The sequence below is a fragment of the Andrena cerasifolii genome, chromosome 8 (assembly GCF_050908995.1).
Source record: "Andrena cerasifolii isolate SP2316 chromosome 8, iyAndCera1_principal, whole genome shotgun sequence".
In the NCBI taxonomy this organism is placed as follows: Eukaryota; Metazoa; Arthropoda; class Insecta; order Hymenoptera; family Andrenidae; genus Andrena; species Andrena cerasifolii.
The window spans coordinates 1488069-1514781 of record NC_135125.1 but is presented as its reverse complement, the minus strand read 5'-3'; the positions used below and the strand labels follow the sequence as shown (position 1 = coordinate 1514781).

The 26713-nt window shown below is 39.4% G+C and overlaps 1 protein-coding gene across 1 annotated transcript in view; it reads left to right on the top strand.

The window, feature by feature from the left end:
- LOC143372241 (uncharacterized) overlaps positions 1-26713 on the top strand; it is a 154411-nt gene that overhangs the window by 70162 nt on the left and 57536 nt on the right. Inside the window, exons 3-7 of the mRNA XM_076818294.1 lie at positions 1577-1709; positions 16600-16730; positions 18002-18111; positions 18196-18341; positions 21786-21984. Coding sequence (XP_076674409.1) covers positions 1577-1709; positions 16600-16730; positions 18002-18111; positions 18196-18341; positions 21786-21984 — 719 coding nt within the window. The remainder of the gene's footprint in view (positions 1-1576; positions 1710-16599; positions 16731-18001; positions 18112-18195; positions 18342-21785; positions 21985-26713) is intronic.

The window sequence follows — 26713 nt, the reverse complement described above, 5'->3', positions numbered from 1 at the left end:
CAAATCTTTTCTACACTGTAATAACTGAAACCAAAAATTTACAGTCGTTTATCAATAACCCTCGGGACAACACATTTCATCTCTTCATTCATTACTTCCTTCACATATCAGTCTAAACACAGTTTCTACAGGGATCGAATGAAACTCTTAACATTTATATGTACATCAATGTTAAGGGGAGGTCCGGTCCGGTCCGGTCTACAGCCCATGAAAGTAGGCGATCTTTCGGAAGTAATTTAAGGAAAACTACTATATATAATTTAATGGGACTTTTTGTATTGCATTTAGGATATCTTCAATTACAGAAATATATTTTTGGTTTTATAATTAATCATTGCAGACGGCACTGGGGAGTCGTTACATTCGAGGCATCAAAAAATTCATCCACATCGGTGGACCTGTATCTCCAAAAGTTATCAGCCAATTCGATTGAATCTTTTTTATTTTGAAGAATATACTTCTGGCTAGAGGGGAAACCAGGAAAAGTTATAAAAATGACATTTATTTGGAAAATAACGACACTTGAAATTTGAAGTTACTTTTTCCCTATACTTTTCGTCCTTTGAACACCTTTCAAAATGATAAATTCTTTATTTCTGTAATTTTTTAGCCCCCCCCCCTAGCCAGAAGTATATGTTTTTTACAATAAAAAAAAATTCAGCCGAAACGGATAATAACTTTTGGAGATACAGGTCCCACCGATTTTGAGAACACTGTTTCGAGAAAAACGCGTTTAAAGTTTTACGTGAGCATTTACCGCTACTCGAATGCCTATAACTTCAGCAATTTTAGGAATATCAACAAATTCTTTTAAGCACGTATTCCTAAAAGGTTGAACATTCGCAGAATTAAATAAAAAAATCGATTTTTACACCGGAACCTCCCCTTATGTACCAAACTTTTAACGTTTAAATAATTTCATGTCTGTTTTAAGTTAACTTTATACATTAACACTTTAACTCTGTTGTAGGAGTTCAGTTTGAACAGTTATTTTGTATTAGATTAATAAAAGTTTTGAATGATCATACATTTCTTAACAGATAGTTTAAGATAAAATATAACAGTTAGAATTATTTTTTAATTAGCAATATTTAAGGAATTGAAAGTAGAATAAATATATGTAGAAGGGAAAGCAAGTTATGATTTTTTATCTAATTATTTTATTTTACTAACTATAAGAGGGAAATTGAACAAAACTTACGTACCCCGTAACGGGAAATCTTCATGCCGCAACTGACACTTTTTCAAAGCAGAATAAATGTTCCTGCTTAACTGGAACTTTTTTATTTTGAAGAAAATAAATGTTTCCTATTTATGCCAAAATGTGTGGAATAAAGGTTTCAGCGAATACACTTCATTTTTATAAATATTTTCTTGGAACAGAAATGATAATAGTAAACAAATTACTGGTATTTCATAACCACTTGAAAATTTTAACAGTTTCATTCGATTTTTGGTTGTTCGATCAAAATTCTAGATGTATTCACTATTCATTATGCCTTTACCTTTAATCTAAAAAATTTCGTAAAGTGACCGTGATGTTAAGATGTAAGAAGAAAACGTAATAATTCAACAGGTTTCTAATCGGAATCACGTAAATGGCCATGGACGTCTGATGGATCCGCCAGCTCGAAATAGTATGTGGCGTTTTGGATATCCGAATCCTGTAAACTATAATGACAACGAGCTCTTTTGCGGCGGGTACGCAGGTTCGTCCTTTAGTAATGATCACGTTTTACTGTAATGATACCTTTTACCTATTAACCAGTGATACAGAATATATGAAAAAGGTGGGTGAAAACTCTGGGCAACGGTTCTATGCCTCAAAAGATGAAAAAAATTTATATGTATTACATATTTAGAAAAATTTACATGTAAATTACCATGTGTACGCTAATATTTCCCTTTTGAGTTTTAATCATAAACTGGTCGAAATGTTCTCTATAAGATTTCATACATGCATACGTCATGGATTACCACATCCATAAAAAGGTGCCAAGATGTTTCAGTCTGTTACAATTGATTGTGTGCCTACTTGGAGAAATTATAGATATGGTTTATGCAGTTTTCAACTATGAAATAAGAGGCTCGAGGCACACTTTAATTATTGGGCATGAAATATACCATGTACTACATATTTATCTTAACTTATACTTATATAATATTTTTGGAAGACGTATTGCCAATTTGTTTTTTTTTCTCGATAATTTAAATAGAAAACGCTTTCGTATGCATGTTTAAGACACGTTAATACAGGGAATTCCAATCTTTTTGATGCACCTTGTGTATATATGTACATACAGGGTACCCTACTAATAGTAGTACAACCGAGAATGGACTGATTCTTTTTTATACGCAAATAGAAAATAGAGAATAACATTATTTTCTATGATCTACTGTTATTGAGAATAACAATTTTGAATATATGTGAAGTATACATTTGATTTTTGTATCGAGTCTTAAGAAAAACGGTTTATTGTACGAATAACAGAAGTAATAGGGAACCATAGGCAGAGATTGTTGCAGCACTTGAGGAATTAAAGACACATATTACACTGCTAAGGGTACATAATAATTCAATTTACAGAGTATAGGTCTGTATATAGTACCGTGGATAACATTTTAAGCAGATAAAATTCGTCGTAGGAAGTAACTGTCTTATCCTTATGTACAAAACCATCGTAATCGAATACAGTGTAGTGGTATGCAGTTTAGAAGCTGTCAGGTGGGTGAAGCGATTTTCTTAAAAATTTTTGCTTCGCGTGCAATGATTCATGTGTCCCTTAACCCAGGCATGAACCATGGCCGCTAGTGTAACGTTGTTACGATGTGGAGAGAAAATACTCGGGTTTTAATCATGTAACAAACATTATTTGAAATCTAGGATACACTTTTATAATTCGGAGAAGAAGAATATGGGTTTGCGAATAACTAGTTGGTATGACACTTGCGTGGAAAGAATGTCCCATAGGGTTTGTGACGCGCACTTGGCTAGTAACGTCACTCCAGGAGTGTAGAGGAACCGGTGACTCTTGTCGGTAGCCTTTATATCCTTGTAGGAGTTTCAGGATAAATAACTTAATCGTGTGTCACCTTTCGTACTTCTGTTTATTACGAGAGAGATCACAACGACGTTGTCAAAGCGTGAACATGGTCTAACGAACACACGGTGTCTGCGACTCCTACCGGCCCACAGCAGAACCAGAAAAACTGTGTCGCCAGCTGCCAAGTTACAATCATACACAATAGTAGACTCATTGTCAGCCGGGATGCACGTCAAAAGAGTCACGTGTAATATTGACTATTTGTCCTTTCGTATGTACAGTTATCACTAATATATGCATTGAGGTATTTAGAGCAGGGATTAATCTTATCGGCCGCGGTTGCATTGCGAACGTGATTCGCGTCGGACAGGGGATGCTCGGGTGGTCGTGTGAAGGCGTAGTAGAGCCCGGGCAGCACACAGTGTTCGACGTAATGTACAAAAGTCAAGAATTTGAAGTGTTCGATCCACAAATTCTTGTACTTTAAAATGTTAATAAAGGAACGTAGATTTTAATGCTACCCATAACTTTTGCTGAATTTATCAATTTGTTGTCAAAAGTGACCCTAGAAATATATTCCAAATTTCGGTGCATTTTTTCAAACACATGCCATTGGTCTAATGTTTATGCTTTTCATTTGATTTTTATAAATTGTGTTTAATACTGTCATACCTTCAACATTATCAAGTCAGTTTTTTACAATACTGTTGCGTCGGGGTGTTTCCTCGGTGGCCATCCGGGCGCAAAGGATAGGGTAATAGACGAACGAACACACAACACAACTATAATTGAGTGTACAGAGGAATAGCTATAAGTCTTTGCAATGTAGGACTAGCTATCTCATACGTCCGGTCGTAATGACGTTCGGTTGAAGACAGACAGAACATCGATATCGTAGAAGGAGACGTGCGTCTTCTCTCTTCAGGTGCGAGTACTAACAGGACATGAATGGGCCTATACAATACTAACAATTTGTATTATATATGCTCTTTATTGATCTCCTGAGGGTTACAATCTTCCGTCTTACACATTTCCTTGCTCCGCCATTACATCCATAACTTACACCTAGAACGTACACTATCTTAACCTAGACTTTAAGGGGGTAGACACGGGTAATGCAGCGCGCTGTATACCGACACAATCTGGCCCGAAACATGGGTTCGGGATTTTTCGTTTTTCGTCCTTATATGAGCAGATTTTGGGCTGGGCGAGGTCTCATTCGAAAGAGGAAGGTTCAATGTGGAGCGCTCTGCTCATGGTTCAACGAGATTGTGTTGATATATAATAATATCAGTGTCCAAAGTAAAGCAAAAGTCGACAAAATATACCCGCAGAATCCAAGCATTTTTAGATCACTAAAAGAGTTTTGTGACTCAAACGGTGAGCAGAGCGCTCCGCATTGAATCTTCTTCTTTCGAATGAGACCTCTCCCAGGCCAAAATCTGCTCATATAAGAACGAAAAACTAAAAATCGTGACTACATTCCCAAATCAGAGTTCCACCATATTGGCGATAATACAAAGCAAGTCACGTGACAAATTTAGTTGAGGTAGTAGATACGAGATGGCGGCTACTCGGGAGGACTGCCAACGTGGATTCATAGCAAAACTGAAGCGATAACTGGATATACGAGCCACAATAAAAGCATGATGGAGTCAATGTATGCATTTTTGAACGATTGTAAGTTAGGTTATATTCATTTTAGGCATACATTGACATAGGAACTGCTGAGAATTGTATACATTTACTAAATTAACGCTTTTACCGTTACATATACATCACTTGAAATCGCTGTCGTATTTATGTCATAGTAATTCAGGCAGTTAGAACAACAACGGACTAACCTACATTAAAAAAAATTTCCTATTGTACATCGATGGCTTACAATTAGTGCACACATATTGTATGTCCACTTTTAGCGTTTTTGAGAAAAACAGGTTCAAACATTCAATGGTACTTTATAATTACATAAATACTTTTTGCATTATTGTAATATAGGTATTACTGAAAGTATGTAATTAGTAGTATAAGTTAGAATCTGCAAAATTATAATAGTAACTCGACAATAATGCTTGGAAGTTGGACATGCTATTGTAACCAAGTACAGAGGAGGACATACTATACTGAATGATATTATATAAAAATGAATGAAAGGAATAATACTGGAAATAATCTCACTTCAATATTATATTTATTTTTAAAGCAACAGGAATAAAAAAGTAATTCGCGGTAGATATAGGAAGACTTTAAAATTTTTTTATTTATTGTCACATTTTTCCAAGACTATTTTCATCCTCTGGCATGGACACACAACATTTGTGCACTCAGCATAATAAATTCAGAGACATACAATAAACAAAAATATAATTTTTGATGAATTTATAAAAAAGATAAAAATGTAATTTTTATGCAGCATAAAGAAACAGTCAAGCACTATTTCTTGCATATAAAAACTCAAATTTCATAAAAAGTGGACATACAATATGTGTGCACTAAGCCATCGATATGATTACTAGAGCCTATTGGAATACGTTACTGCTGAAGGATGTTCTCTGCCCTTCCCTACCAGAGTTCCGCCATCACTTTCAACACCATTCAGTCAATCGCTATCCCAGCGTCCTGCTTGTATTTTTTTTTACACGATATGAGATTGAGGGTAGTTACCATTGCGACCAATAGTGAAACTATGAACGCCCTTTGTTTAGATATTGTGGAAAAAGGTGGGCCACAGGGAGGAGATTATATCATGAACGAGTGGAACAGCATTCCACTCAGACGCCAACTGTCTACCGTTGCACAGGAAATAAACGTGTATCATTTCCTCTGATTAATTCGCATTTCTGAAATGGCGAGACATGTATGGCCTGGTGTACGTACTGAAAGTCCCGAAATACCTGGCTTATAGAGGATGTTATAAATGCTATTACTTTATTGCATACTGAAACATCTTTTTTTAAGTAGCTACCTACATTTAGTTTACCTGCAGGTATCAAAAATGGTTTATGACTTAGAAAATTATTAAAATTTGAGTTCCGTACATCCACACATGTCAAGATAATTTCTCTGGCCATTGCAATAGGAAACGAAATTACGGTTAGCAGATTCACTGCTGTGGCGGTAATCGGCGGCCAACACTTTGACAGTAAGTAGGTACATAATGTCATTACGAGTAATCTGAAATAGTAAATGCACTGTATATTGCAGAACACGGCCGCTACCGTTTCCAGAGCGATCTCGTTACTTTTGGCAGAGTTTTGTTCTATGCTCTGTGAGACCTTGCTTTTACCAAGTGCCTCGCCCGCTACCGTCTACGGAACGATCTCGAGGCCTTTGTGAAAGCGAGGTTCTATAGTTTTAGAATGGATAGTCATAAGGTGAACCAGTCTCTTTTATACTTTGAAGGTCCACCGCTACCGTTTCCGGAGCGATCTGAATCTTACTGGCTGACACTTAAGCTTCCTCCAGGGCTGAGCGTTCATCAACTGGAAGAGCGATGTCTGAATGTAGCTTGAATGCTTCGCTGTACTGCGTGCGCCTCCTTTTATACTGAAAAGTTGGCGGGCTGGCGCATGCGCAGGGAGTCGCTATTTGATATTTCGCGTTTTACTCGCTTAATACATTATATTTTGTTTTGCGCGTTTGTCAGAATTTATATTAAATTATTCCCAACATCTCTATAATATTTATTTCCTTAATATTTGCTTGCATCGTAAATTATATATAAAAATGTGTACAATGTTTATGCGCGGTAATACAGGATAATTTCTTGGTAAGGTAGAGACAGTGGCGTATTTAGTGTAAACAATGCCTAGGGCAAGCGTAGAATTGCGCCCCCGCCCCATGCAAATCACTCCAATTTCATGTTTTCTGTTCTATTTGATTGATAAAAGTTTTCGTCACAAAAAACGTTTTATTTAGAATTTACATACTCCTTTTAAAGAAGGTAGTGGTGAAGGGCGGAAGAGACGAAAGTTGCAGGCAAATGAAGCCGAAAAGTGCAGCAAGTTTTTTTCGAAGCTTTTCTGAAGAGGCATGCGAAGCACACGAATAACAAGCGTACGCTACTAACATTAATCATCTAAATACAGTTATTCAAGAAACACAAGTTCTTTCTGCTTTTTTGCACGCCCCCCCCCCCCCCGACATTGGCGCCCAGAGCACGAGCCCTACTTGCCCCACCCTAGATACGCCTCAAGCATTCAGAATCTCTACAGTAGAGATTCTGTTTTACCGACGGTCGGTTCTACCGGGTTCGATTCCGCGTAGGACCACAGACGAGGTATAGAATAGACCTATCAAGCAATGTATTTTTGTGTCGCCGGTTTAGGGGGTCCTAGGACCCCCTTGCCATTTTAGTGTCGCATGCAACGTTACCGGTGAAGTCTCAAAACAGATTGTAACGCTACGCGTGGTAGGAACTAGAATTAAGCACGAGTAAAACTAGTTTATGTTTTGAGAGTCAATGCCCGCGATTTACAAATGTTTCTGTTAGAGTAACAATTTAAAAATCGTCTTATGAACATATTTCGTTCAACGGAAAAGAACGGAGGAAGAAAATAAAACGATATCACATTCGTCTTTTAACCTTGCTGTCCTATTCCGGTTTATTTAACGCAAAACAAATTTATTTAACATACAAATTTATATAAACAACAACATTATTTGTGGAAGACATGCTTTCATGATGTAACGTGGAATACCTCGCAAAGGAATTGTAACTTTGTATATTTCAATAAAATGCTGAAGCAGAGAGGACTTTAAAAATTGTGAAAAACTCAACAGTTCCAGTATCTCGCTGAAATATTCCAACTTGCACTTATTCTTCCATCTTAACACTATATTCGTATTCTGGGGTTCGGTAGGAACAATCGAACAACATTTTAAGTTACATATTTTATTCTTACATTCTACCATAGTATTGCAAGTTAAAGAAATTCTTATATACGACTAGAATATTTGACAATCGCAGCCATCGGCTCGGTTCTCACCGATTACCAGGTCTCACCGCGAGGAGGTTGCTGCGCTTGGAGACCCGTAGAGAGATAGATGGAATCAAAGTTCCATCGATCTCCCTGTACATGAAGCCTACTAAACCAAAGAGATGGATGGAAACAAAGTTCCATCGATCCCTTCGGTTTAGATATGGAATCTAGGGAACTGCCAAGCAATCACTCGATTAAAAGAAATTCAGGAAAGAAGGAAAGGCGAAGGGTAAGCATGAAACAAGTATTGGACGGCGCAGTTCCTACCACCCTGCTGTCCAAGTCGAAAGGGAAAAGCGCTCGGCGCCTCCCAGACGATTCCTGTTGCTCTGATGCGACTCGTCAGGAGCAAATATTTGACCTGACTCAAGCCGTCTAACACGGAGATTGGGTAATCGAACCGGGTGACTTACGCAGGCAGTGTACCAAAAGGTGCACCCCCTACGCCCGAAACTTTTCCCTTTGGACAAGAACACCAAGGGATGAAACTGATCCACCCATACCGATTCCATGCTCAGTCACTTGCTTCCGCAAACGGAAGCAGCGCTAACCTCCTCATCACAGATGAGGAGCCAATAAACGAACAACAAAGTTAATGATTTAGTGACTGTTTGGCAATTTTACATGGGACCTTAAATACTTCATACTATAATAAATTAGCCTCGGCTTCCTTAGATGTCTTCTTTCACTGTCACTTTGCACGATCACTTTTCACTATCACTTTTCACTAGTTTCTTTTTAAATATATTGTGTTATTAACTCCATTCCCCGAGTAACGGTGAACCTGAAAAGCTGAAACAATCAACTACTATATGTTAGTAACGGTGTGGTCGGCCTGGAAAGAAATTAAGGAAAAGCTTATTGAGTTGGAGACGATCGAGATAATTTCGACCAACAGCAGAGCACGCACGAGCATGCAAAACCACCGCAGAGATAAGTACTTGAAGGAAAGAGCAGAGAATGTAGACCCATCGATGAGATGCATGACAGAGTGACAGAAGTCACAAAAAACCATCGAAGACATAGACGAGATGAAATGAATCAGGGAAAACCATCGAAGACATCGACGAGATGATATGAATCAGGGAAAACCATCGAAGACATCGACGAGATGAAATGAATCAGAGAAAACCATCGAAGACATCGACGAGATGAAATAAATCAGGAAAAACCATCGAAGACATGAAATGAATCAGGGAAAACCATCGAAGACATCGACGAGATGAAATGAATCAGAGAAAACCATCGAAGAAATTCACGAAAATGAAATAAATCATTTAAACCCATCGAAGAAATGCATCAAATAAAATAAATCATGCAAACCCATCGAAGAAATACACAAAATAGAACGACTCGCGCAAAATTCTCGAAAGTATACATGGAAATAGGACAGATGATGGAAAACGACCGAAGAAATCAGATTTGACATTCGCAAAACAATAAAATTTTAAATGACTTACCGAACCCCAAAATTTCATCAGCACCAAGCGAATAAACGAACCCAGGCCAGAGGGGCGAGAGGCTGGCGGAAGAACCAGGGTTGAAATCCTACCAGGTCCCCAGCAAGTTCAGCAGTTCCGAATGGTCCAGGTGGCTCGGCAGCTCCGGGGGGAGGGGGAGGAAGAACCAGGTCCCCAGGAAGTCCAGTGGATCCAGGTGGCTCGGCAGCTCCAGGGTTCCCGGAGGTCCTTCAAGCCCGGAGGACCGACGACGACTGAGTACATGAAGATCTGTGAGCTCCTTATGTAGACTTCGAGGAATGATGTCCCCCGATCGAAACAAGGTCGACGGTTAGTTACAATTGCGAAATCCAGCGAATTCTTCGGCAAAAATGGATTTTCGGCTAAAATATCCATTCCAGTGGCTATTGCTGTGACAAATAATGTTAACAACATTTACACTAACCGCCCAGTATAAATTATTATTAACTATAATCGATAGAACTCGAGATATCAAGCAATTTGTAACATTTGGCCTTGGATTTGCAAATGATTTTCTGCGCCGACTGAATTCTCTTTTATTCTCAATGTTTAATCGTTCGATACATTAATGTTAATGCTTATACATATCACGTAGTATTATTTATAATGTATAAATACGTTTTAGTTGAACTTAGTGTAAGTGAATAGTTGCAGGAATATTTGGAGAAATATGAGTGAGATACTTGTTTCTCCCCCCTAGTTACTAACATCGGCGAAGTATAGGCTAAAACGATAGACCTATCACCTTATGGGAATTCGCGTTCACATCACTAACACGTAGAGGCACGGTACTCTATGAAACACTTTTTGGCAGGCACCGGCACTGACTCTACAATCGCGTTGCACACGATTACAATATCATTTTCTGTTTTTAAACATCCTTGAGTTTCTGAAAAAGTCTTCTAAGTAACGGGTATATCTCAATGGAATCCTGTTAAATTAAAAGGCCTCCCACATGGTCCAGTAATCGATGAAATTGATGCGCGAATTGAGAAATCACGAGATAATATGCACTATGCCATGCACACACTTCACTGAACCGATGAATTTCTTAGACAAACTTTTATTTCACAATGCGGGTTTCAAAAGTAACTCGATTTGCAGTTGCATCCATGCACCACAAGACACTCATGCATCATGCAACTTTCTGCGAGACTTTTAAAATTAGATTTTACTGTAAATTTCAGTGTTGGCGGTAAACTAATATTAGGGGCAAACGGAATCCAATTATTATTACTTCACTGGAATGATTAAACAGTGCATTAGAAACTTGTGGGAATATCAGTAACAGCGTGAATTTTTAATACTTTTTTCGGCGCACGATACGTGAAAGGGTTCGCAAGGGTACGCAAAGTGCTAATAAACAATGTCATCTTGCAATTTATAGCTTGCACGGGCTTTGAAGAAATGCCATTTCTGAACGCCATAGCGTCTTGATCCACGAAATGGATTTTCGGAGAGAAATCCGCGTGAGTCGTTGACCAACCGAGCCAAAGCATACCGTAACAAAAGCCTACCCTCTTATGTCAAACTCTCTCTCTAAACAAGTCACACGTATACAAGTACGCAACACCTTTCAGCATTTCAACACATTTCAGAGTAGTTGCTGAGTTGGACGCTGTTCATGAACAGAGGTCGCTAAATTCAGTCCTCAAATTATGGGTCGGTAACACAGATTGGGTGGCGACACGAAGTCCCATAAGGTGATGGGTCTATTCTATACCTCGTCTGTGGTATGACGTTACAAATGCGTAGTTACTTTGTTTCGCTGACGGCACTCAGCGCTGGCACCCTGAAGCGCTGCACTACCAAGTGCCACTGCTGAAACGTCAGCAGATGTCTGCGATACTCTCGAAATCTTTCCAACGACACATGCAAGATCAGTTGTCAGACGCAGCTCTTGCAAGATCGTGCGTTCATTTACGGCTTGTGAAATAACTGTAAGAAGATTATATTATTTTTCGTTTTGGGATTTCATCGTGCTGATTAGTGAAAATTGCCTAGAAAATCACTGGTACACTCTGGTGTTATTTTGGACAGGCTGCAGAAGTGTGAAAAGTGTGAAGTAGTCGTAGAGAGTTATAAATTGAAATGTGGTTTGGATAAAGTTTGGGATAAAGTAACTGCAAAAATTTATTTAAGTTGGCACCAAATACCTTAAACTTTTACGTTAAAAATAATTAATAATTCGTATCTGAAGGGTGAACAAACGAAATCTTGGGGTGGACAAACGTCTTCTACATCTAAATTAACGAAATCCGTCGTTGGAGAAGCGATGTCATCGTTTAATTAATAAAAAATCCAACTTAAACGTGTTCGGTTCAGGCGTGCCTTACTTTTCGCATTTTTTTTTTATAAATAATTCGATTCTGGAAAATGGACAAACGAAATTTTGGGGTGGACAAACGTCTTCTATATCTGGACAATCGAAAACCACCGTTGCACAAACGATTTTGAATATATATTCGAAATAAATCGAACTTAAACGTGATCGCTTCACCAGTACCCTTCTTTTCGCGATGTTTATTAATAATTCGATTTTGGAGGGTGGACAAACGTGTACTAATCGTGGACAATATCCCACCTAAAAAGAAGCGGAAAATGTTCATAGTTCGTTGGTGTGCTGATGACAATTTTTTTAATTTGGTCATACCTTTTTTTTGAAGAGTGGACAGACGAAAATGTTGGGTGGAGAAACATGGACAAACGATGGAAAATCATTTCCCACTGACAAATCAATAACAAGTTTTTTGGATACTGGGGCACGAATGTGAAATGAAGCACAAATATATATGTAACAATAACAACATATATTTAACGATTAACAAAGTGAATACAAATAACTTGTTAAAATGAAATGTCTGAGGAGCACGAAGCGTTCGGTACGAAGTCCCGGAAGGTTCTGTCCTTTTTCGTCGGCGTTTGAAGAACGCCCGAAAATTAACGAACGGGGAAAACAAATTTCCCACGCGCCCCAAGGTTGCGGAAGAGGATACGCTGTCCTTAGGATTTCACTGGGGCTCTGGCAATCGTCATTTTTATTGCCCTAGCCCCCAAGCTCGACCACCCGCAGTAGGCGCTCAAGCAATCGTCCGTTTTAGGCCTAGGAAATAAATAAAACTTTCTCTCGGCCTACAGTCCGCTACAGTTTTCATGGGGATGCTGCTGAACAAATTTTTTGTTCATAACTTTTTTGAGTGGTGGACAAACGAAATTTTTTATTGGACAAACGTGGACAAATGATGGACAAACGAATACCGTCGACTTTGTCCAAAAATTCGAATTTGGGGGTGCTGTCTTCACAGACCTTCCTGCCGGAGTCCCTAAGCTGTCTGACGGCGGCCGTTAGTCTTACCTCGTCCTTTCTCTCGGAACAGCGAAGAAAGAAATGCCTTTCCGGGCCTCTAATTTACAGGGTGTCCCAGAATTGAGGGACATCCCGGAACAGGCAATATCCTGATGCAAAAGGAAATCGAAAAGTCCTTAACCGTTTTGGGATCTGGAGTTTTGTTTTCGAGATATTAAGAGAAAAGCCCGACCAATCAGAGCGCGAGCCTTGCACTGGAGCTCCCTCGCTAGCGTGGCCGCGCGCGAACAAGCAAGGCGGCATCGAAGGAAATTGCGTAGAATGACAAATGAAAAAGACGTAACAAAAAAATCTAACCTTTTGCCATGGTTTGTTTGCCATTTAAAGTGAATAATGAATAAAGGATAAATGGATGAAAATCATGTGTAACGTAAAAAAACGAATACACAGTTGTTTTTTTTTTAGAAGAAGAATCGAAAATAATAATTATTTGAAGTGACAGGATAAGGAACGCGTAAATTTCCTTTTTTAATAACGTACAAACGAAAAGGTATGTAACAGGGAACGAACGAAAAGTGATCGTAGTTGGTTATTATGATAAAAATCCGGAGTTCAATAACGGCCAACACTGTTGTTGATAATGAATAAGTCTGTTTAAAAACTGCAAAGAAAAATTTACGTACCGAAATTTGGAGAATTATCGCCTCCGTTAAATTTAAAAAAAAAATAGTCGCCAATAATATAACTGAAACTCACCCTTTCGGAAATTCACCTACAGCTTGAAAACCTGTGTCAGTAGATCACAGAACCAATCCTGGTCATCGACAGACGCGCCGAGTGCACAGCTGATCTCAGGTACACGACACCATCCAAAGTTAAGGGTCGCAACGTCAAGTGCGTCCGGGTTAATGTACCGAATATTCACTTCACTGCACGCCTACTAACACTGATCACTTAATCTATTTTTCATGAAACGTGTTGGTCCTACGGTATAAAAATTTGTGGAAATTAATTTTCACTTGGCATTCGGAGCCGTGGATATTCCCGCGCAAATTCTGCGTAACAGCACTTGCGTCCTCGTTGTTCGGGGGGTACACCCAGAACATCGCGTAATCCTTTTGAGCAGAGAACATTTCTGCAACGTGATTGCTTGCTGACTGACAAGATTTTTTCCAAGTGACTTCTTCTACCCCCAAATAGTTTCTCCCGTTCTATTATGAGTTGACCCCCACCAGGCCAAGAGGCTTCAGGTAAAAAGAACCCAGCACATTTTCGAAACACAAAACTAAGCCATAAATTACCCAAAACTGCGCTTAGTCCCGCCTGCTTCGTCCTACCTTCAAATTAAAGACGGATCCCTTATCTCTCGAGTATAAACATGCGCTCGAATTTCGCTTGAAGTCCGATTGGCCCTAATCTAACCAATCTGTTCTGCATCCCTCCCACACGGCCACTGTCCGGAAAGGCTTTGAAATTCAAGCGCGTGTTTAGACACGAGAGATAAGCAGGCCCGATTGGCGAGTTTAGGACCAATCGAACTTCAAGCCCGCCTTCTCTCGCACGGAATACGTCAACGCGTGCTTTTGTTTCGAAATTCCAGCGCGTGTTTAGACTCGAGAGATAAGGAATCCTTCTTTAATTCGAAGGTAGGACGAAGCAGGCGGGACTACGCGCAGTTTTGGGTAATTTATGGCTTAGCTGGTTCCGCCTCGTAGCTGACGTGAACTCAGGATATTGGAAAACGGAAACAGGGTTGGTATGCCTTTTCTTCTTTATAGCAACTGAAGGACTTTCTGTTTCTCTTCTCTTCGGGCCCTTTCGAACCGAAACACGTGGTGTCTGCTGTCTATCTCGAAGCAACGGGTACATTGTCAATAAAAGGACGGAGCGCGGACTTATTTGAAAGTGTAGGATGGGTCGTTCGTTGCACTTCTGCAAAGCACGTGTGTTTCGAAAATGTGCTGGCTTCTTTTTACCTAAAGCCTCTTGTTCTGGTGGGAGTTAACTCATAATGGAACGAGAGAAACTACTTCGGGATAGAGGAAGTTGCTTGGAAAAAATCCTGTCAGTCAGCTAGCAATCTCGTCCCTAAAATGTTCTCCGCTCAAGAATATTACGCGATGTTCTGGGTGTACGCCCGGGACAACGGGGACGCAAGTGCTACTGTGCGAGCGTTTGCACGGGAATACCCGCACATCCAAACCCCCAGCGAGGGTACGATTCGGCGTTTGGCGTCTAGATTATTCTCAACGGAGTCAATGATGCCGCGAGGCGTGCATAGACGCTGAGGGTGGTCACAACGAGCAACTGCTCAACTAACAGTAACCGGTCCCTTTCGGGGCCACCAATTTTATAACGTAGGAACAACACGTTGCATGAAAAGTAAATTAAGTGGTCAGTGTTAGTGGCCGTGCAGTGAAGTGAATATTCGGTACATTAACCCGGACGCACTTGACGTTGCGATCCTTACCTTCGGGTGGTGTCGTATACTTGCGATCAGCTGAGCACTGGGCGCAACCCTACCATAAATCTTTTCGTCCACCGATGACCAGGATCGGCACAATGACCTACTTAGTGACACAGGTTTCCGAAAAGGAAGGAATGGAAGGAAAGGAATGCCTGTAGGGGTGAGTGTTATTTAATTTATTAGTGATTATTAGGTGTAGAAATAAATTCTGTTCGATTTTAGGGTTCAATAACAGTTTGATTTAAAAAATATGAAAACAACTCAATCATCGAAATAATTTTCATTATTGTTAATTACCTTTTGCCATTTTTCTGGTAGCTTACGAATATCACTGCGATATAAATTCGGTTGATTTATACCGATTATGTAAATCCAGTCTGAAAGAATTTATTTATACACCTAATATTATTTTTTAAATTTAGTTATATTGGCCTTAATTAAACTACGGATTTTTACATCAGTAACGAATTATGATCACTTGTCGTACATTTTTTGTTACATTACCATTTCGTTTATGCCTTATTTGAAAACGAAATTTGCGCACTTGTCCTCTCACTTCAAACAATTATTATTTATGATTCCGCTTTAAAAAAAAAACTGTGTAACGCAGTTTCCTTTGGTGCATGCCGACTTGCTTGTTCGTACCTTCGTAGTACAAGCGCAGCCGCCTACCGCGTAGCCAACGCTACAACGGGAGCTCGGGCGGAAGGCGCGCGCTCTGATTGGTCGGGTTTTTTTGTTAGTATATCGTTAACGAAGCTTCGGACATTATTTTTGCTAAGGAAAAAGTTGTTTCAAAACACCCCTTGATTCACCCTTTTCAAGGAACTCCAACCTTTTTGGGACACTCTGTATCCATATGTATATCCCCGTGTATCTCGTGGTTGTCGGCAACCTGGTGACCGGCAATTTGGTCGCCGAGAGACCAGAAACCTTTGTTGTTTGCCGCGATCAAGTGCGTACGAACTCATATGTCCCCGCGTACCTTGTGGTCGTCGGCGACCTGGTCGCCGGCAATTTGTTACAAATGCGTAACGGGGCTAACGGGGCTTAAAGTATTAACGTGAATACATGTATTGATAAATGTATAGTAGTGTCAGTTCAAGATTTTTAAGTAGGTATATCCGAGTATCTCTACTGTGTCATGTACTTCTAGTTATGAAAAATTTATGTAACGATCAATCGCTGGATTCCAAAATTATAATTTAAAAAATATATCTTCGGGTGTTGTAAAATATTATAAACTAAATATCATTTATGATACTGTTTCTATAATCGTTCAGAAATGAATAACAAAAGCAGAATTTATATTGTTTAGTACAATGGGTGCAGAATAATGGCCAGTGCGGAATCTGTGGTGATGCTTATCATTTAAAAGGGCCAAGACCACATGAAGCAGGTGGTGAATATGCAAAAGGAACGATTGTTAGGCACTATACTGTCGGCCAGGTAATTTAATTTTAATATATCATATATCATAATTTGTTGATACAAGCCAAAAAAAGAGAACAGAAAGGATAAATAATAATGAATTATATTCATTACGTGTTCATTATTTTCATTGGTGCCCACCTCATAAAACAGACACACCGTATTTCGAGACATAATATTGAAGAAACGTGTTAATGCTATTGAAATGGTCATGATACATATTGTGCTTATGATTATTCTGTGTTTAGTGAGAGAGTTTCTCGTGATTTTTTCGAGATGTAGATGTTTACGCGTGGGTCGATAATTTAATGAATATGTACCGTGGTGTTAAAAAATGTAGACGAATACTGTTATTCGTGATTTCTGAATACTGTGTTATTCTACATTTCTGGATACTGTGTTATTCGTAATTTCTGAATACTGTGTTATTCGAGATTTCACTTATACACGATGTCTGAGCACTTTCAAAAGATTTGATTGGGAGATATAGAATATAACTATGAAATTTCCATACCTGTGTATAAGTAAACAGAACGAGTCGTAGATTTCTACCCGCATGTCCCAAGAAAGAAGTGAGAAACAGACAACGTCGAAAAAACTTTCCCATCGAGCCATTGGGCCCCCCTTCAGCGCGCTTTGTCGTTTTCGGGCGCTGACCGCTGCCTGCGAGCAAAGGGGGATGATAGCGACGAAATCGTACTCGATAGCTGGCAACCAAACACATTCCAGATATTCTAAGATTTCTTTCTTACCGATCCTGCTTTTCGACTCTACTTTTAAGCGGTCTACAATTCGCTCTGTTCACCTATAAGTGGGTGGAATTGGAAAGGCATTGAAGGAACTATATTTGTTAGAGGCGATAAAGAACTGATATACACGAAGTGACTGTAAGAATCGTCAAGGGTGGTTTCGGACGGAATGAGTCCATTTTGTTCTGAGTTTTTCGAGGTGTACATTTCAAAATTTTGCATCTGGCATACAAAACATATAGAGTGTTCGGCAACAGGTGTTAGAAACTTTAAGAGGCGATTCTACATGTCACAATGTCTTATTTTCCTACTCCTTATATTATATTCCTTATACTCCTCTTAAAGTTGTTGACACCTGTTGCCCAACACACTGTATAAGAAGCGGAATTTGTGAGTAGTTGGCGCGATAACCGGTTGTGCTTCAGCAATTTTCTAACGTTTGTCAGAATGCTAATACGTTTAATGTCAGCCGTAATATTCCCTACATTATTCTTTACTTTTAATATGTTACCTATTTCGTGGCATTTTTTGAATTTACAGGATATTGATATCGAGGTTGAACTTACGGCAAACCATTTTGGGAGATTTGAAATGTATCTTTGTCCGAATAATAATCCACGGAATGAGGCAAGCCAAGAATGCTTTGATAGGTAAGACGAAGTGTTTCTATAGTACTGGATATGTTATTAAAATCAGTGCAACGTAAAGTATTGGAATACATTTTTATTCTTCAGGTATCCACTGTACGTTTCTGGAACTCGAGACGTTGGCTTTGAAATACCTCTGGATACTGAGAAAAAAGCTATATTTCGATACAGGGTGACTTTACCCTCTTACGTCACCTGCTCTCAATGCGTGGTACAATGGAACTATTACACTGGTTTGTTTAATTAGACTTATTATTTATTCAAATTTAGGGTAAATGTTTACTTTAGAAGAGGATTCTACGATGACTTAGAGCTTTACATATGTTGTCAAGGTCATAATTTGGATCAACTTTTCCCTCTAAATGTTGGGCTTTGGTTTACGAGATATTTGCAAAAAACTTGGCACAATTGTACATTAAAATCTGCCTATACAGTATACAGACGTTACTAACACAACCATCTTCTTGTCGCCGTCGACTGTTTCACAGCCGACGCACGCCCCCCGCTCTAACCTAGCCACAACCAATACTAATACCGTCGGCCGTGAAACCGTCGGTAGTTCTAGTGTTAAGTGAAGGCTTTTGCGAATATCTCGTAAACTAAAGCAGAGCGCCAAAAGTTTAGAGGGAAATGTTCTTCAGAATGATGACCTTTCAAATCGGAGAATCCTCCCCTAAAGTAAACATTTACCAAATGTAGTTAATATATATTTTTACATTAAAATCAACGCTACTTCTTTAAATTGTAAAAAAGTATTTACAGTACGAAATAATATCAACGGTATCCTAATATTTTCTTCGTAACAAGTTTTTTGTTCAATGTAGTAGGTGTACAATAAAGCTGTTGTGATAATTTCAAAATTAAATTCTTTTATTATTTATGAAGTCGTTAAACTATACTCCGGAGATATTTGTTACTAACAAATGTCTGATATTGTCAAAGTTGAAGAGAAAAATAATCCAAATTGCTGAAATTTTAAAAAATTCTATATTATGTGCAGGTTTTTTACAACTCTTTTGTTTGCTTTCTTAGTTCTAGTAACCATTTAAGTATTTATACAGGGTGCTGTTAACAGGTGGTAGAAATTGAAATGGAAATTCTTCATGACAAAATATGACGAAAATGAAGAACAAGGAAATGGTGGTTGAGACCAGGGATCCGAACCGCCGCGTAACCCTAACCCTTACCCGGTTAACCAAGGAAGGTTTCTGTAACCCATACTAACCGCGAGGGAACGGTTCTTAAATTCTAGAAAGAACCGAAGTAACCGGGTTAACCCGCTACGAGCGGGTTACTAGTAAAATAAGGCAGTCTAGCCTAGACTAGACAGTCATTTACGGCAAGTCAGTGATATGTGAATTTATAGGCAATACATATTCAGATCAAATGAATACACAATGTTTAAGATATACGAGTATATAATCCGTGCAGGATCGATTAATTTTAGAGGGTTGTTAGAAACGGAATTTATACTTTATTTCTTAAACTTCAAGAATTACTCAACACCAATATCTTTCAGCATCAATATCTTCTACAGCCGTGTACGCGTTTCGCCTTATAGCTTCCATTTTCTAGCATTCGAATATTTTCGACACCTAAACCTTAGACAATAGGCAAAGGTCCCGTCATCTGGTCGACAGTCGGTCTCGTCCGTGCGGCAGGTACTACCGAAGCACCGAACAACCGGGTCCTAAACCTGCACAGTCTAGACGGTGTGAGATTTTGGACAAAAATCGGCCGACAGCGCAAATCTTGACCGATTTCAATAATTTTTTTTTTAAAATACTCGTAAAGGATTCAGCAATAACGGAGCACAGCAATAAAACCCATATCTGTTGGTCTGATTTATAGAAAACACTATTTAGCGCAACATAACATAAAAACATAAATTATACAGATTAAATATATTAAAAATTTTTTCTTCAAATTTAATAATAGCTGTAACATAAAAAATTTACTTTACATTTACAAAATTTATGTTTTAAATAAACTGCATAGCTGATTTGAATGTTGTATTTTTAACTTATATTTCAATTATATTAGTTTTGACTTTATTTTTAATGTATAAATTTAAAAATAACATTATAATAATTGTAATTCGGAGTAATTAGAATCGAATATTTTATGGTAACTAATTTTATAATGTAATTTATAAATATAAGATTTAAATCAGCTATACAGTTTATTTAGAACATAATTTTTGTAAATTTAAAGCAAACTTTTATTTTATAGTTAATATTAAATTTACAAAAAATTAATTTTTAATACCTTTAATCTGCAAAATTTATTTATTTATGCTTTTATGTTACGTTATGATAAATAGTATTTTCTATAGATTAGACCAACAGATACTGATTTTATTGCTGTGCTCCGTTATTGCTGAATCCTTTACGGGTATTTTAAAAAAAATTATTGAAATCGGTTAAGATTTGCGCTGTCGAACGATTTTCGTCCAAAATCTTACACTGTGCGTCGGCAAACGCTCGCGATTTCGGCGCGGCCAAGTTAATCTTTGACCTCGCATATTTATTACTTTCACGTGCATGCATCACTCTACCAGGAGTCTCCGATATTAAAATAAAATTCATCTGTATTTGGAAACATGGTTACAACTATGTTTTTCACCGTAATACTGTAACCGCATTAACCCGGTTAATCGGGTTACTCGGGTTACAGATGATTTCTGTTACCCGGTTAGGCGGGTTAGTCGACGATACGGTGTACCGAACCGGATACGGGTTAGGGTTCGGTTTCCTGGTTGAGACTTGGTATTTTAGTTATACATCGATGGCTTAGTCCACAAATTTTGTATGTTTACTTTTTGTGAAATTTGTGTTTTCATATACAACAAATAGTTTTTGACTGTTTCTTTATGCTGTATGAAAATCATATTTATATCTGCTTTATAAATTTATCAAAAATAATATTTTTGTTTATTGTTACACCCTGAATCTTATCCTACCATCGCATGTTTAAATCTATTTTTCTCGAAAACGCTAAAAGTGGACATACAATATTTGTGCACTAAACCATCGATATAAACCTTGAATAATTTGCTTCAGAAGCACCTGAATCACTATAATTCAATGATCAACTGGCGCGTTGCGTGGATAAGTAGACACGTGGGTAGCAGCTTACTTCGTAGAAGTAGTAATGAAAGCATCATTGTGTTTTAATTATGATTGTGGAAGGCCCTATTAACCTATGTACTCAATGCGAGCCGGTGATTGCCAAATTAAGGTCTGGGCACACTTATCAGTTGCTCGTCAGTTCCGTGCTAGCGTACCGATGGTAAAAAGATGAGATGCTTTACGACCCTGTTTTTCTTACCTCTGGCACGCCGGTACGGTACTGACGCGGAACTGATATGTGTGTCCAGCCCTATACCGAGATTCAGGCGTTTCTGACCCAATGTTTTAAACATTAATAACTAAAGAACGAAGCCTCCATCGCAATTTCGGTACTCTACATTTTGGTTTTATTTTGTCACGTAAAATCATTCTCTACTACTTGTTACCGAACACCTTGTATGTATATTGCTGTATTGACATTAAACGCATCAGTTTTGCTTAATGTACCTACTTTATATTATCATTTCCAAAAATTGTATTGTAATAATACTATAATACATTATTTTATTAAAATATCTTAATGCATTCGTTTGTTCATTCTGTTAGGTAATATGTGGGGTATTTGTGAAAATGGAACTGAAGCTAGTGGTTGTGGAAGACCAGAAACTTTCCGAAATTGCGCTGACATTAATATTGTTACGAGCACAGCTGGTGTGCCACCGATCTTTGTGCAAGAAGATAATCCTTTCTTGCTTTACTATAAGGATTATCGTTCTCCAAATAATATATTTCCACTTGTAGTTAGGTAAGCATTTTCTGAATCTTTACAATACAAGTAGTATAAAAATACTTATTACCTTGAAGACAAGAATTTCTGAAGGCATCATTAGATTTACAATAATGATATTTTAATTGTATTAAGTAATTGTACTTTTCCATGAAACATGTAACAACATCCACTTTTTACAGATAGTGTCCCCCTGTTATAGGGTGGGACATTGTTGTGTATTATTTATTGTCTTCGGATTGATCTGTACATCTGGCCCATTCAATTCTGGTTGCTCTAACACAGGCCTGCTCAGTCGGGAGCCGTAGACCTTCTCAGGTTCTGGGACCCGGGTAACAACCGAGTGCCGAACTTTTATGTTGCCAACCACAGCATGAGTTGTGGAAGAACTGCAAGAGTGTGCGTGTATCCATGCAGGCTCGTATCATGAGTCTATATCAGCGCTCTCCAAGGTCGCTCCCGCGGGAGCTTGTGGTTCTCCCACTCTCGTCCGCGTTGTAAGGAATACCGCGCGATGCTAACCGCGAAGACGCTAGGCCGGCTAGCCCGTCCTGGCAGCCTTCGTAGCGTCGCGCAGTCTCCTTGGCAACAGAAGGCACGCTGCGGAACCAGGCGCGTAAGGGGCCCCTACGCTGGAGAGACCTGGTCTATATAGCTGGGCCAGCAGTAGCAACCGTTTTGAGAATTTCACCATCCTCAATTTTGTTACAAGACCTGTTCCAGCTCATGATACAAGCCTGCATGCACACTCCTGCAGTTCTTCCACAAACCACACAACGGTTAGCAACTTATCAGTTCCACGCTTGGTTGTTACCCCGGGTCTCAGAACCTAAGGAGGTCTACGCCTCCTGACTGACAATGAGCAGGCCTGCTCCAACACAAATGCATAGCAGAGAGTGGACTTACTTCACATCAGCACTCTCCAGCGGTGTGGACCGTCACGCGCCTGCTTCCCCTTCCAACCGCTCCGTCCGCACACAATATTCGAAAGCAATATGTAGTAGTAGGATTGGCTCACTGTGACGATGTGTGTCACTAATCACACGTCATGTGTAGCGTTATGGACGCCTCTTTAACGTCACGCGGTATCCCTGACGACGGGAACTGGAGTAGGAGAACCCCACAGAGCACGTGTGCTTTGGCTTGGGCAGCCCTGGTTCACATGGTTGCATGATTGTAAAGCAAAGCCTCGGGGTATGCTCTCGCCTAGATCATTTTCACGAAATATTGTAGAAATGTTCACCAAGCAAATGCCAATTCTGTGACGTGGAGCACTGGCCACCGTGCATGTGTGTTGGGGCGGCCTAAATTGAATGAGTCAGATGTACATACAGTAAATTCTTCTTACAGTCCCGACGGACGGGACTCGCGACGGGCATACACCGGGTAACGGATACTATTCCGAGCCGCCAATGCCGCGAGTGAGAAAACCCAAGATCGAGCGAGGGGGACAAAAGACTCGACACGAAGTTGCCGTCGGCTACGAAAGAGAGAAAGCGTGATACTTTGTCTCGCTTCGCCTTTCACGTGCGTACGCACTGTCTCTTCGAGCTCGACCTACGTGCGCGACTACATGCAATAGGGCCCTTTACACGGACGTTCTTACGTGCACTCTTGCGCTCCACACGCCGGCGTGCCACGCACAAGTACGTGAATGCCAGAGCGAAGGAAGGAGCGTGCTCCTTCGTGCACGTCAGAAGGTTGTACTCGGCACTACTTAGGGACACCGGGTTCGGGCTCACATTTCTACATCGACTCCACATGTTTTTTTTTCCACGATCCAGCGCAGTCTTGTATTGTGTACTGCCTGTTCGATGTATTATCGATCTTCTAGAGGATATCATAAATGCTATTACTGTAGGGCACACTGAAACATCTGTTTTTGCGAAGCTACATTTGGTTTACCTGAAGGTGCTATAAATTATGGAAATGAATTATACATACATATATATATATATATATATATATATATATATATATGTGTGTGTGTATATATGTGTATATATATATATATGTATATATATGATATGTGGATGGGTTTTTGAAGCATTAACACACTTTGATTCGTCTAAAAATGAGAGATTAATTTAATTTAATAAAATGAATTAGACTAGGTTTACTAATTAGGTTACACTAATTGCACGTGGTTGACTAACCTAAAAATGAGAGAATCAACAATTAAATGTTTATGCTCCTACTTCTCTGTCAATCAGTACTTGAACAAATCTCAATTTTATACCTTAACACTAATCTCATCATCCACAAATTTTCTACAGGCTGGAGGTTAAATTATTTACTCGAATTCTCGTTATTTTCTCAAATTCTCTGTCTCTCTATCTTTCTATTTCTTCGACAGCTCCCTCTCTTGCTCATCTGGTGGCGCCACCTCCCAAACGGCTCATTCTTGAAGACGCATATGCGTGTACATGTACACAAAGTTTACATATGTGTGTGCGTGTGTGTGTGTGTTTATTTGTTTCCCCTTGGGGATTACAATCCATGCATCATCACCTCCTCTTACCTCTACATTCATCTTATCCTATTCCTTAACCTATTCCTTAACCCTATTCCTTAACCCTATTCCTTAACCTATTCCTTAAACCTATCCCTTAAACCTATTCCTTAGCCTACGCGTATCCCCCCACCCTCCTTTCTCCAACTCGTCATCTATATCCGCCAGCAATAGCGTGAACAGGCTGGGGCTCAACGGACACCTCACTGCCTCACCCGCCTTGCCGTCCAGAAGTCCTTTGCTTCCTCTTCCCCCACCCCCACCTTACAAATCGTCTCCTTCAGCACCTCCTCACACCTCCCAACCAGCCCGTCCCTCACTCCTCTCTCCCTCATCGCCCTCACCAATACCTCTCTGTCGACCGAGTCGAATGCCGCCTTCATGTCGACGAACAGAATTACCATCCTCCCTCCTTTTCTTTCTACCTGCCTGTGAATCAGGTAATTCAGTACGTATACACTATCTACACACCTCATCCCCCTCCTGAACTCTGCCTGACTAGGTGGTCGCATCCCCTTTTCCTCCACCTCCTTTCTCAGCCTTTCTGCTAACACCCACGCATACACCTTATAGGCTGTCTGCGTCAGCTGCGTCTCTTTCTTCACCACCGGCAACACCACTCCTACCCTCCACTCTTCCAACCACCCCTCCCCTTTCCATACCCTATTGCAAACCTCCCTCAACCATTCCTCCACCTCCACCCCCCCCCATACTTCCAAACATCTTTAGGTATTCCGTCCCCTCCCATCACCTTTCCGTCTTTCAACCCCCTCAGCACCCTTCTTATCTCCTCCTTCTCTATTTCTCCCTCCCCATCCTCGCCTTGGAAATGATTTATGACTCAGTTATAACAACTGTAAAATTTGACAAGGGTACATTAAAAAAAAGTCTACATGTTTCCCCGGCAATTGCGATGGCAAACGAAATTAAAGTTAACCCATGCACTGTTGTAACGCTCATATAAAAACTAATATTGATAAACAATAAATACACATTGGTATGCAAGTGATATGTTATATGTAAGATAAATGATGAAGAGATGTAATATGCAAGATGTTTTGAACAAAAGGGGTAGCCTTCTGATTGCGCGTGATGCACTTCAAATTTGTCACCCACGCTCTTGCGTGTCACGTTCGAAAATGTAACGCCCAAGAATTGGGAAAACTAATCATCACAATTCTGACTGCACGCAAACCTCGACTCCAGAAGAGTGTACATAAGAGACACAGAGTCACAAAGATACTTATAAAAGGAAAACTACACTTGAAATCAAGGGTTGGCACGTGGCAGCCAAGCCTCTGCGAGCCGCTACAAGTGATAAGAAGTGAACGCGATTTAAGATAGGGTTAAAACAGATTTTGCGCAGCATTTGGTTTCCTGTAAACGGTTTTTGTCCCCCGACATCAGCAAGCCACTGCAAGTATATTTCCATAAATACTAGTGTGGTCCTTATATGTATGTTAAAAAATCAAAGTTTTTAAAATTTTCTTCTGGCCCTCTCAGAAGCTTCCAAATAGTTTAAAAGAATTTCGTCTAAACTTTGGTTAAAATATATTAAAGATTCTAGGTCGCTGAATGGCAATGAAACATTACTACTTTGGTATAAATGGATATACATTTTTGCAATAAGGACAAACTAATTTTATTATCTTTTAAGTGAGAGTATAACATTAAAATTCGGGCACACATCGCATAGACGAAACGGGTTTATAACGAGTGTATTCTGTATTGTGTTGCGGCATAGACTTTATATGCACATTTAAATTTCTCTCATCAGCAACTCTCCAATCAGATGCAGACGCAAACTTGGACGCACATTCAGGGTTAAACACATGGATAAAAGCAAGGTTTCGGATTCTGATATGTAAATATGGACCCCGTTTAATTAAAATTAACAAGTGATAATTATAGAAAGTCACAGTTGTCAAACTTGTAGTACATCCGAAATATAAAGTCCATGGGCGAACTTTATACATCAAAATATACAAATAATAAACAGGAAGATATTTTTTTGTTGAATATAAGATTTTAAGACGGGCACACAATACAAATTTTAAAGATGATAAGTAAGGACCACCCTAATAAACACCTGATATTAAACAACCTCTTAATCTATACAATCTCACCCACGCGCTGCTGCATTAAAAAATTACATGCGATTACTTGCGACAAGGACCAAAACACTTCGCGCAGGGACCCAGGAATATGTAGTTTGCGCGCGCGGGGTCCCGCCTG